Consider the following 13,087-nt stretch of genomic DNA (forward strand, 5'->3'; position numbering starts at 1 on the left):
TATGTTTTGTGAAAATGTATTATCAAAGCAATATTTGTGGTATATTGGTAGGTGTTAATGGTCGGTATGTTTTGTGATAATGTATTATCAAAGCAATATTTATGGTATGTTGGTAGGTGTTAATGGTTGTATGCTTAGTGATAATGTATAATTAAGTCAATATTTGTGGTATATTGGTAGGTGTTAATGGTCGGTATGCTTAGTGAAAATGTATTATCAAGTCAATATTTATGGTATGTTGGTAGGTGTTAATGGTTGTATGTTTAGTGAAAATGTATTATCAAAGCAATATTTATGGTATGTTGGTAGGTGTTAATGGTTGTATGCTTAGTGATAATGTATAATTAAGTCAATATTTATGGTATGTTTGTAGATGTTAATGGTCGGTATGCGTAGAGAATATGTATTATCAAGTCAATATTTGTGGTATATTGGTAGGTGTTAATGGTCGGTATGCTTAGTGAAAATGTATTATCAAAGCAATATTTATGGTATGTTGGTAGGTGTTAATGGTTGTATGCTTAGTGATAATGTATAATCAAGTCGAAATTTGTGGTATGTTGGTAGGTGTTAATGGTTGTATGCTTAGTGATAATGTATAATTAAGTCAATATTTATGGTATGTTTGTAGGTGTTAATGGTCGGTATGCGTAGAGAATATGTATTATCAAGTCAATATTTGTGGTATATTGGTAGGTGTTAATGGTCGGTATGTTTTGTGAAAAAGTATTATCAAAGCAATATTTATGGTATGTTGGTAGGTGTTAATGGTCGGTATGCTTTGTGATAATGTATTATCAAGTCAATATTTATGGTATGTTTGTAAGTGTTAATGGTCGGTATGCGTAGAGAATATGTATTATCAAGTCAATATTTGTGGTATATTGGTAGGTGTTAATGGTCGGTATGCTTTGTGATAATGTATTATCAAGACAATATTTATGGTATATTGGTAGGTGTTAATGGTCGGTATGCTTTGTGATAATGTATTATCAAGTCAATATTTATGGTATATTGGTAGGTGTTAATGGTCGGTATGCTTTGTGATAATGTATTATGAAGTCAATATTTATGGTATGTTTGTAGGTGTTAATGGTCGGTATGCTTAGAGAATATGTATTATCAAGTCAATGTTTGTGGTATATTGGTAGGTGTTAATGGTCGGTATGTTTTGTGAAAATGTATTATCAAAGCAATATTTATGGTATGTTGGTAAGTGTTAATAGTCGGTATGTTTAGTGATAATGAAATATTTAATCAGTATTTGTGGAATGTTTGGTAGTTGTATAGGTAGGTTGGTAGAGCCGGATCCAGACAGTTTGAAAGGAGGGGTACCAGCCGAATAAAATGACAAATATTCCAATTAAAACGGGGGTAACAACCCTCTGCACCCCCTCTGTATTTGCCATTGTTGTAAGTGATCGGTATGTTAATTATTTAATTAGTGTTATGTTTGGCAGTTGTCAGTGGTCGGTATGTTAAGTGTTAATGCATTATTTAGTTAGCATTTGTGGTAAATATCTTTGGCAGTTGTCAGTGGTCGGTATGTTAAGTGTTAATGCATTATTTAGTTACCATTTGTGGTATATATCTTTGGCAGTTGTCAGTGGTCGGTATGTTAAGTGTTAATGCATTATTTAGTTAGCATTTGTGGTATACATGTTTGGCAGTTGACAGTGGTCGTTATGTTAAGTGTTCATGAATGGTGTAGTCAGTATTTGTGGAACGTTTGGTAGTTATTAGTGGTCGATATGCGATACGGGGCGCCGACTGGGACTTGATCTTTTTGTAATCAAATTCTGTCGTAACAAAATCATTTTTGTCGTACAAAACTATGTTATGCAGACTTGTTTTAAGATCACTTCAATTTTGTGATGACAAAATTCAATTTTGTCAGATTGGTATGCAAATATTAACTTATTTGGGTAGAAAATTAACTTTTGTTACATGATATGGAAATTAAATAACAGGTCATTTTTGTGAGACAAAAGTCAACAAAGGTCAATTTTGTATGCAGATTAGTTAACAGAATCCTGCGATGCATCACGAATTTATTAAATGTCCTTCGTAATCAGAATGGTGAATTTAAGAAATAAACCATAGTTCAATATCAATCCCATATTATTGCAATTTGACGATTATTTGAGGCGTAAAAACTCAAACGAACGATATGAATTGATTCAGTACATGAGAACTTTGATTTGTTATCAAAACTTATTGTTATCAAAAAATATTTGACTTTACTTTCCATAATTTCGAATCTCTAAGTTATTCCCTTTATATTCTGTTCTTATATTTAATGCTTTATTGTTCAATTGTGTTGTGATAATGTGCCCTCCTTATGAAGGTTAAAGAGTAATAAGGGAACCTAACTTCGAACGGCAATCATCTCAAGAACAAAGCGAAGACGCAACGAAGGAACTAACCCGAAGTCAGTCTTTCTTCCCACTACCTATGTATGTGTGTGTTAAGTGTTAATGATTGGTTAATTCAGTATCTATGATATGCTTGATATGTAGTTTGTATAAATGATTAAGTGATAACTATGCCTGTTCGAGACAGTTTAATAGTGGTCGATATACAAGCGTTATTGATATACACTCTAGTGACGGTGATATACATACTGAGTATAACATGTCAAAATGTCACATGCTTTATGAACCCGAGAATCCTATATATCACCACAAGGTCCATCTCCCTGCGGGGTGATATAGGTCGGTAGTTGATACTGCATGTGATACATACTGAATGTTACATGTCGAAATCTGTATTGCATGCTGTATCAACCCGGGACTCCTCCTCTCCCCATCGGCCCACGGGGTGATATCGGTCGACGGTTGATACCACATGTGATACAGATTTTGGCATGTCATGTTCATTATGTCATATATTTTAACTACACTTCAAGTATGTTCTGTGTAGGTGTGTCATATAGGGTATGTGATATAGGTCTAGGGATGTAATATAGGGTATGCGATATAGGTCTAGGGATGTAATATAGGGTATGCGATATAGGTCTAGGGTTGTGAAATACGGTATGCGATATAGGTCTAGGGTTGTGATATACGGTATGCGATATAGGTCTAGGGTTGTGATATAGGGTATGCGATATAGGTCTAGGGTTGTGATATAGGTCTAGGGATGTAATAAAGGGTATGCGATATAGGTCTAGGGTTGTGATATACGGTATGCGATATAGGTCTAGGGATGTAATATAGGGTATGCGATATAGGTCTAGGGTTGTGATATACGGCATGCGATATAGGTCTAGTTTTGTGATATACGGTATGCGATATAGGTCTAGGGTTTTGATATACGATATGCGATATAGGTCTAGGGTTGTGATATAGGGTATGCGATATAAGGTAAACGATATAGGGTTTCAACAAACACTTATAATGCATATACATAAAAGATATATTTTGATCTAAATATATGGTATAGATTTTTACTAGTCATCTTCATTATATCATATTTTTTAACCATATTTCAAGTATGATCTGTAAATGGGTGGGATATAGGCCTAGGGGTGTGATATATAGTATACGATATAGGCCTAGGGATGTGATATATGGTATACGATATAGGCCTAGGGGTGTGATATATGGTATACGATATAGGTCTAGGGGTGTGATATATGGTATACGATATAGGCCTAGGGGTGTGATATATGGTATACGATATAGGGATTAAACACTTATAATGCATATGCAAAAAGATATATTTCAATCAAAGTATAAGATATAAGTTTATATTGTTTGGTCAGATTCTGAGACATGGTTGGTAAGTGTTAGTGATTGTTTGACAAAGTGTTAATAACATATGGTTAGTACCAGTCCTTGATATCAAGAGTCTTAGTATGGTTACTGTCAGTCGTCTTACTATGCAGTTAATGTCAGTTGTTGATATGTAGAGTATTACTATGGTTAGTGTCAGTCGTGGTACTATGGTTAGAATCAGTCGTTGATTTGTAGAGGGTAAGTATGGTAAATGTCAGTCATTGATATGTAGATGGTAAGCATAGTTTGTGTCAGTCGTGTTACTATGTTTAGTGTCAGTCGTTGATATGTAGATGGTAAGTATGGTTAGCGTCAGTCGTTGATATGTAGAGGGTAAATATGGTTAGTGTCTGTCATTGATAAGTAGATGGTAAGTATGGTTAGTGTCAGTCGTGTTGCTATGGTTAGAATCAGTCGTTGATATGTAGAGGGTAAGTATGGTTAGTGTCAGTCATTGATAAGTAGATGGTAAGTATGGTTAGTGTCAGTCGTGTTACTATGGTTAATGTCAATCGTTGATATGTAGAGTGTTAGGATGGTAAGTTTCAGTCGTTGATAAGATAGCATTTTTTTGGTTAGTGTCAGTCAATGATATGTAGAGTGTAGAGTGTTAATGTCTGTAGTTGATGTGAAAAGTGTTACTATAGTTTATGTCAGTCGTTGATATAAGTTACTATGGTTAGTGTCAGTCGATGATGTGAAGAGCCTTACTATGGTTTCTGTCAGTCTTTGATATCTATTACTATGTTTAGTGTCAGTTGTTGATATATAGAGTGTTACTATGGTTCGTGTCAGTCGTTGATATGCAGAGTGTCACAATGGTTAGTGTCAGTCGTTGATATGTAGAGTGTTACTATGGTAAGTGCCAGTCGTTGATATGTAGAGTAATACCATGGTTAGTGTCAGCCGTTGATATGTATTACTTTGTTTAGTGTCAGTCGTTGATATGTGGAGTGTTACTATGGATAGTACCAGTCGTTGATATGTGTTACTATGGTAAGTGTCAGTCATTGATATGTCGTAGGTAAGTATGGTTAGTGTTAGTCGTGTTGCTATGGTTATTGTCGTTGATATGTAGAGTGTTACTATATGAAGTGCCAGTCGTTGATATGTAGAGAGTTAGTATGGTATATCAGAATTATTTTGGTTAGTGTCAGTCATTAATATGAAGAGTGTTACTATATTTAGTGTCAGTCGATGATGTGAAGAGTGTTATTATGGTTAGTGTCAGTCGTTGATATGTAGAGTGTTCCTATGGTTAGTGTCAGTCGTTGATATGTAGAGTGTTCCTATGGCTAGTGTCAGTCGTTGATATTTTGAGCGTTGCTATGATTAGTACCAGTCGTTGACATAGAGAGTTTTACCATGGTTAGTGCAGTCGATGATATGTAGAATGTTACCATGGTTAGTGCAGTCGATGATATGTAGAATGTTACCATGGTTAGTGTCAGTCGTTGATATGTTGAGTGTTACTATGGTAACTGTCAGTCGTTGATGTAGAGTTTTACTATAGTTAGTGTCAGTCGTTGATATGTAGATTGTTTTTTATGGTTAGTGTAAGAACACAAGCGTCAATTACTTAAGAAAATACAAAATTTGATTACTAAACATGCATTAATCATATGGTTTATGTAACAATTTTATCATATATAAATCTACGTTATCCCTTGAAATCCAATATTTTTGTTCTAACCACATGCATCACATCACGATGTCTACCGTATAATTTCCATTATTTTGATTAAATCATTGCAAATGATATAACAATAACTTCTCGAAAGGCATGTATGCACTGCATCTATTAAAAAGGAAGATCAGATATTGATAACGTATCTGTATTGACACTAATGCACACAGAACATGAAGATAGTTTCCTGGAACGATCGGTTTATAATACTATTATGAGGCAATTATTTATGTCAACCGGCATGCCAGCATCAGTCAACCTCCATGACGTAGAAGTCGATGAATACTTTTTTCTTATTTCGAATTTGACCTTATTTAGAAACGCCTTTAATAAGGAAGACATAAAAAAAACTGAAACATTTAATGTAACTCTAGATTAACACGTAAGGTTACAGTTAAAATTTTGTAAAAGGTTAAAGCTAGTACAACACTCCACGAGGGACGTTGTACAAATGTTACATCCATCATGGCCAATGTATCCATGTACTAACTACAATTTTCAGAAATTGTTGCGAATTTAATGAGTCATCAGGAGACAGAAAACATTGGGATATAGTTTGCAGGTATACCTGATGTTAGTTAAGGTCGAGCCCAAACCAATATTCTTTTATTTGTCAAATATCACACCACCTTAAGGGTAATGCTTAATTTCTCTGCAAGGTTATGTCTTGCCATTTTGATTGTTTACTTCTTTACAGCGTTCCTTGGTAACTATGGATATAGTGACATCAATATGTCGTCTGCAATTCAGAATTTCCGTAGCTAACCAACATACATGTGCAGATTTATGAGGTCTGGGTAAAAAAGTTGTTCGAAGTGACTAGCTGTTAAATCAAAAGAATTGTTTTAAATTTTAGGCTAGTCAAAAACAATCATTTCGATAAGAGCATTGTATATTCCCACTCTGAAGAGCTATTTTCATTGTTACCAAGCCTAAGGTAGCTCGAGTGTTTGCATTTTACATTTTGTATTCCTTTTTATTAGGATAATAAATCTAAGATGAAATAATTTCTACTGGTAGGTGTTGTATATACAGAGATGTAGTTGTACTCATGTATAATTATTTTAAGCCATGGGCATCATATCCTATTTTTCATTCAACATTTGACCACTAAATATTAAATTATTAAATTGATTAAAATGTTGAAAAATGTATTTTATACAAAACGTGACATTCAAGAAAAAGGCTTGTATCCGGCAATCAGTTTTTTTTTATTGATTATGGCTTGTAAGTTGTATACAGCCTGTGTCATCTACGAAATGGTAAGAAACCATATCAATAAATAATACATGTTGATAATTGATTGAGTTTGGTTCCAGGATATTGTCAAACATTTAAAATTATTCATTTTACATAAATAAAAAAGTATATATTCTTTTCATTGGAAGTAGTGTAGATTACATAAGCCAGAAATCGAAACCAAGATATAAATACGATCAAAGGAGAGAATTTTAGGTAAAAATGTATTTTAATAAAACAACTTTGGTCAAGTCATAGGGAAATAAAACACAACGTTGCACAAAAAGTTTACATTTTACCTTTCAGTGGTTGGGAGAAGCAACAACCCAAGAGGTAACCTTATGAAAATAATGTAGAAAGCCGTTTTTACACTGTTACAACCGTTGTAACACATATAAAAAATTCTGAAATAATAACAATAACAATAATAACATAAATAATGGTTATATTAAAAATTGAGAAATGCCAATAATCGAGAGCCAGTCATTCTGATTAAATAATGCCTTCTTTGTTTTCAAACTATCAGAAATAATCTCAGATATGACTCCAACTGTTCTAACATTCTTATTGTTGACTACAATTGACATTGTCATTTTGTTGAACTATCTGCTTCAAACAGCATCATTATCCATTAGCGTCGACAGCTACGAAGACAGAGTGGACAGACTGACACATCAATATCGCCGAGGACCCAGAGTATTCAGATAGAATGACAGAGATAACACAGACGTTATTGATAGCCACATCTGAAAACAGATACGTTTAAACAAAGCAGGGAATAGATTTGTATAATGAACAGGTACAGCCAATCAATATCTAGTAATACCAATTATAAAAGGACAGATAAACAGACGTGCAGTGGATTAGGTAAGCAGCATTGAAAGTAAGGATGCACATTTTTTTATTAGATGTAAGTAACTTCATTTTTCTTCTTTGAAAAATTATTTCAATCAATGTCATTATGAATTATCAGGTTTACTGAATTCGTCGTGAGATTGACAAAAGAATAGTATTTTATAGTTTAACAAAGCATGGGTTCCTCACGTACGGAACTAGAAAGGGTTTTGTTTGAGGAAAAAATAAAATCAAAAATAAAATTAATACGAAGAAATTGAGCAGTTCAGTTAATAACACATGCATTGAAAACCCATTTTAAACAACATAAATGGTCATATTATTTAATTTCTATTCGACAATTCTGATTTCATAAACGTCTTATAGTTCTGTTCAATTAATAGATGATTCATATAATAGTTCAATAGTAATATGATGACATTCTGTCCATCTGCCCATGTTCGTTATATAAAGTGGTTTGTTCAATGTCCTTGATTCATTTTTTTTCTGAACAGAATAATGAATACTTAATGTATTGACAATGAGGTAAACTTTTTAACTTTTATACAGTATAACATAACAAGTGAAGCGTTGGGTAAAAGTAGATAATTCAGCATATGATGTCATTTTAAAATGTTTAAAAAGTAATCTGCATATCATTATTTTGAAAAAATGATATACTTTTTCACTTGACAACGTATTTAATACGGTATAAATCTGTTGTGGTCAATCGAATTAGATTCAGTAGCAACAAATAAACAACTTGTCAGGTAAGGAATCATATTTGGAATTCATCCTTGATGTTATTTATACAAAATCTGTTCCTTATTTTGATATTTTTGCTCAAAAACTAACATTCACATTGCCTTGACAGCTGAAATTTCTTGACAAATTATTTACTTCCTTATTTAGGTATTCTTACTATTTTATTTTGTTCTAAGGTGTTTAACTACATGTATATTCATTAAGTTGTCAATCGGATGCTTTACATGTTCCTATACTAATTAAATCTTACTGTTCATTTGTTGTGATCTACTAATTTTGTTTTCGTTTACCATGTAATCATGATTAATCGTTTCCAGTCAAATTATCCATCACATATATTAGGTACAGATCAAGTTTTTTCTCTCTAGAATTACATTCGCACTAATATGTAACCTTCATAACGACATAAGACGTTATAGAAAGGCCCTAATAAACCGATTTTGTATATTTTCATCTTTACGATTGTAATTTTTCTAATAGTAGAAATTTATTAAGAGATGTAGAATTCAAAACGATGATAAAAATTGTCACACAAGCGGAGAAGATGCGATAACGTATAAATTATAATCGTATCATAACTTATAACTGCAGTCCATTGTACCATCCTGTATTTTGTGTATGAATGTTCGTCTTTGGTTTAACTGTAATCAACTCTTTCACTTCTTATATTTCAAAACCCTTCCACGAAACATATGCCATTTATAACAAATTGTTTATAATTTTTTTCACACAAGAATTTACAGTAAGCCATAGTATCGAATCATTGCCTTACATAAGCCACACCCACTTTTATAGTACGGTATACCTTTTTTACGAAATCAAAGACTACACGAATTTATGACTTCAGTTGAAAGGACTTTGTGTCTGATAAGTAATTGACAATTTTTGATGAAGATGGTTGTGATAAGGGCGGTTCTGTCTAAAATATAGTAGTCAACATCAGTAAATACTATCATGGTTTTGATTAATTACAAACGTATAAAAGTCCCAACCCTCTAGGATGATTTCAATAGAAACCAATACAAATATTATGTAAATATTTCAACATTGCTATGGTGATCCAGTGTTTTGCTCAAAATAGTAACATTTAAAGGTATTAAACTCCGCATTTTAAATTAACATACAAAAAGCAATGAACAAATTTACTTTTCCCGTCATTTATTAACGCATTATTTGATTATTTTATCGCTCTCAACAAAGAGTCGTTCGTCAATTATATACTTTTTTTTAAAATTTGCCGTGTTAAGGGGTATCCAATGTCCGTCCGTCCGTCCGTCCGTATATCTTATAATAGGGGTAATAGAATTTGTACAGTTTGTAATTTAAATGATATAAAAGACGAGATGCATTTTATCCTCAAATGCCCAGTTTATCAGAGATTTAGAAAAAACTTTTATTACTTTTGGAGCGGAGAAGGCCATCTTTGTTTAAATATATTCAGTTATTGAGTTCTAATTATGTAAAAGAATTATGTAACCTGGGAAAATTTATATTCAGAGCAATGAAACTGATAACAGAATTGATGTGATTCATATATTATATAATTGTTACACAACCTTCTGCTGTATGTAATATTGTATTTGTACCTATAGTCATGTGACTTTGGTATGTAAACTATATATAACTATATGCCAAAATAAAATGCTTTTGATTTATTTTTAATGGAGCAATTAGTATGACGAGAAGGCAGAACATTCAAACCCATCCTCCCAAGTCAGGGTTTTGGGTCCACCCTCGCTCCCTCAAACCCCTGACATCACTCATTCATATTTAGCGGATATCGTCCAGCGCCATCTAGTGAGTTACCTAAATTTAACCCGGATCCAAAATCCAATCCAATCACTCGTAATAGAAACTCTTCGATATAACTTACAAAATGGCTACATACACATAACTTCATTTTTTTTTTCGCTAAAGACTCTAAACAGAATCTACAGTTATCATTTTTTGGTCATATTGAATCATTTGTCATCTTACAACTATCGGTTACTCGTATCATTGTTTACCTTACCTCAGACATTTTATGTCAAATCAATTTTCATTGATGCTTCGCACCTGAGAAGCAACCAATCGGAATTGACTGGACGATTCCCGCTAAATATGAATGAGTGATGTCAGGGGTTTTGGGGAGCGAGGGTGGACTCGAAACCCTGACTTGGGAGGATGATTCAAACCCTGAAGTTGGATAATCTATGCCAATAGTAAAGTATTCATCCATTTTCATCTTGCCTCCATGCACATTTACGTTCACTCTTATTTAAGAAGTAATACGTTTTCTAAATGGATGCATAAATTTCGTCAATCATCTCATTGACATTATTCTTTATGTGGCAGTGGCGTTATCAAGTTTCAATTTCTATAATTGTGATACTGAGATTGAGTTTTAAGGAATGACTCTCTATTAGAAATGATATCGTTGCCTATGAAGAGGGCGGCCGGATCCAACCACTTTGAAAAGAGTGTGTGCTACAACAGTATTTACCATTTTTGTCAATTTTACACATGAAAAAAGTAACATATAGTTAAAGAACAAGCCATAAAAATCAATCGCATTAAGAACCTACTATACACTGTCCTGCCTTCAGTCTTCGATAAGAATTACATGCATCGTTATACATGATCAAAGGTAAAGTCAGTGTTGTGGAAGCTATAGTATAGCCGGTATGTTATGACTTACAATGGGAGGGTGGGCAGAGGGGATGGGGATACGGGGTTAATAGGACGGGTATCGATGGTTGAAAAGGTGGAGTGCGTTGTCGGGATTATGGTTGGTAACAATAACGGGGGTAAAATGAAAAGGGCCGATAAGCGGGGGTATAGGAGGGGGGCGGGAATAAAGTGCCCCCTGTCCACCCCTCTACAATAGTATCCCAATCAAACTTACATATGTGAAATCCTAAGTATACACAACGCCATTCCATATAAATCCAATTATGGTTGATATTGAAACATCCTCCGTCTTTTATTTTCAGAATTTAAACAAAGACGACTTTGATTGTTAAAGGATAGTAAAGTGGAAAATTTCCTATGACTTCAATGATTTTATCTGAAAATTCATTGAAACGGCTTCACAAACACGGTTTTGCAGATGGTACTTACCAAACGACTGTTATTCCTAGACCGAAAACAGCACTACCAGGGAAGAGAAGGCCGTCAACGGAAAGTTCACGAGAAGGAGTCAACACAGCAATTCTAAAATCAAATGAATTTGCTACTTTCAGACCAAAAACTTCGTACGGACGGAGACAAGGAAGTATCACGGATATTGAACACTTACTTGATCAGGATAAAAGGAATTTGTCGAGCAAAGAAAAGGAAAATCCATCATATCACGAACGTCGGAAACCCTTGAGTGTCAAAAGGGAGAAGTCACCTCCACATCGTGACAGATGGAATACTGTGAGCATAGAAAAGGCTATTGCAGATATAGATATCGTTGAATATTTCAATGATAAATCTGTGCGAGATATTTTCCCTGTATATACCAATGATGACCGTAAAATCAACACACCTGTTAAATCCCAAAATGATAATGGTAACATTGACAAAATCTTAACAAAACCAAAGCCAATATATAACCAAAACGCTGCAAATGTTAATCTGGAAGATTCAAGATTACAAAAGAGATTGGTACTGAAAAGACTTAATCATAGAAAGTTCGAAATACATCAAAATTTGCCGGACACAAATATAGAGTCAACATTTGAAGGCAGCAAATATACAAGTACCTCACCTAAATTTGAGCACAATACGTGCCGAAACAATTTGTCTATTACGCCGCTAAAAAGAGAATCGGAAAGGAAAGACCTGCAATATTCTGTACTTAAAAATTCAAGTCATAATATGAAATCGCGATTATTCAAAAATCCAAATCCCTCGCTACGTGAAGGTCTTCTTGCTAATAGGAGTCTTGCTTCTCATCACAAAGTGCCGTCTTACATTCCCCAAAGAATAGACAATTACCAACGGTCTTTAAATAGATATACAAACGATTTTAGAACCATGGAAGCAGACAAACAGTTGCACGGAAGTTACTATAGAATGACTGCTCTAGATAGACCTGTCTCATTACATACAACTAAGTTCCCTAAAAAACTGAAACCTATTGTGTCCACAAATAATAAAATCAGATGTAAAAGTGAGGTCAAGCCACCCACAAAACACTGATTATTTTTACTTTTTACCACCCACACATTATTGATCTTATTTTTACTTTTGACGTATATTGCTCTGTTATTCATTAATTTAAAATTTAACCACAGATGATTGTTGCAATAAAGTTCGCGATATAGTTTTCGTGTCTGATTTTCATATTTGTCTTTAGGGAGAGTTTTAACCGTAAAAAATAGTCAAATGAATCAGAAAATACGATAAGACAATGATAAATTCACGTAGACAACATGAAAAGTACAGGTATTACTGTCAAGAAAAGGAAAGAAAAACGCAACGCCCCCTAAAATTATGATTTTGTTTCACTGTGGCTAACAACTCCCCTCCGCCAAATAAAGGGAAAAACTTCAAGAAGTTTGGATAGAAATTGTTGGTTTACAAAAATCAAAGCTAACCGACGTCCTCACATCCTCCCAAGTCAGGGTTTTGAGTCCACCCTCGCTCCCTCAAACCCCTGAATTTAGTTTTTCTGCTAAGGGATTGGGGATAATACAAGAGTAACGGTTAAACAAGAAAATAAATACACACAACAAAGAACTAAATTAACTAGAAATAACACATAAACAGAAAACAAAAACAAAAACAAAAACAAAAACAGCAATCCGCAACTCCC

General features: G+C 33.7%; 1 protein-coding gene and 1 long non-coding RNA gene across 4 annotated transcripts; one reads left to right on the top strand and one right to left on the bottom strand.

Moving 5' to 3' along the window:
- Positions 1-7,133: 7,133 nt before the first annotated feature.
- Positions 7,134-9,289, bottom strand: LOC148615727 (uncharacterized). The gene is made up of 2 exons (XR_015922034.1): positions 8,555-9,289; positions 7,134-7,451 (listed from the first exon to the last, which is right to left on the bottom strand). It is a non-coding gene; the product is annotated as an uncharacterized LOC148615727 (long non-coding RNA).
- Positions 7,436-12,595, top strand: LOC148615728 (uncharacterized). 3 transcript variants are annotated; one of them, XM_088582257.1, is made up of 2 exons: positions 7,436-7,572; positions 11,277-12,595. In XM_088582257.1, exon 2 carries the CDS (start codon positions 11,332-11,334, stop codon positions 12,469-12,471), a length of 1,140 nt encoding a protein of 379 aa, XP_088438383.1. In that variant the 5' UTR covers positions 7,436-7,572; positions 11,277-11,331; the 3' UTR covers positions 12,472-12,595. The 3 variants fall into 3 exon arrangements, with proteins under 3 accessions (XP_088438383.1, XP_088438381.1, XP_088438382.1); XM_088582255.1 differs by having other exon boundaries at positions 7,447-7,615; XM_088582256.1 differs by lacking the exon at positions 7,436-7,572 and adding an exon at positions 8,154-8,309.
- The last annotated feature ends 492 nt before the right edge of the window (positions 12,596-13,087 follow it).

Source organism: Perna viridis, chromosome 5 (genome assembly GCF_037379345.1).
Source record: "Perna viridis isolate PV_CMFRI_1.1 ecotype Kerala chromosome 5, ASM3737934v1, whole genome shotgun sequence".
Classification (NCBI taxonomy): Eukaryota; Metazoa; Mollusca; class Bivalvia; order Mytilida; family Mytilidae; genus Perna; species Perna viridis.

Coding starts and splice junctions, on each gene's coding strand:
- LOC148615728 (XM_088582257.1), top strand. CDS start 11,332: ATGACTTCAATGATTTTATCTGAAAATTCATTGAAACGGCTTCACAAA.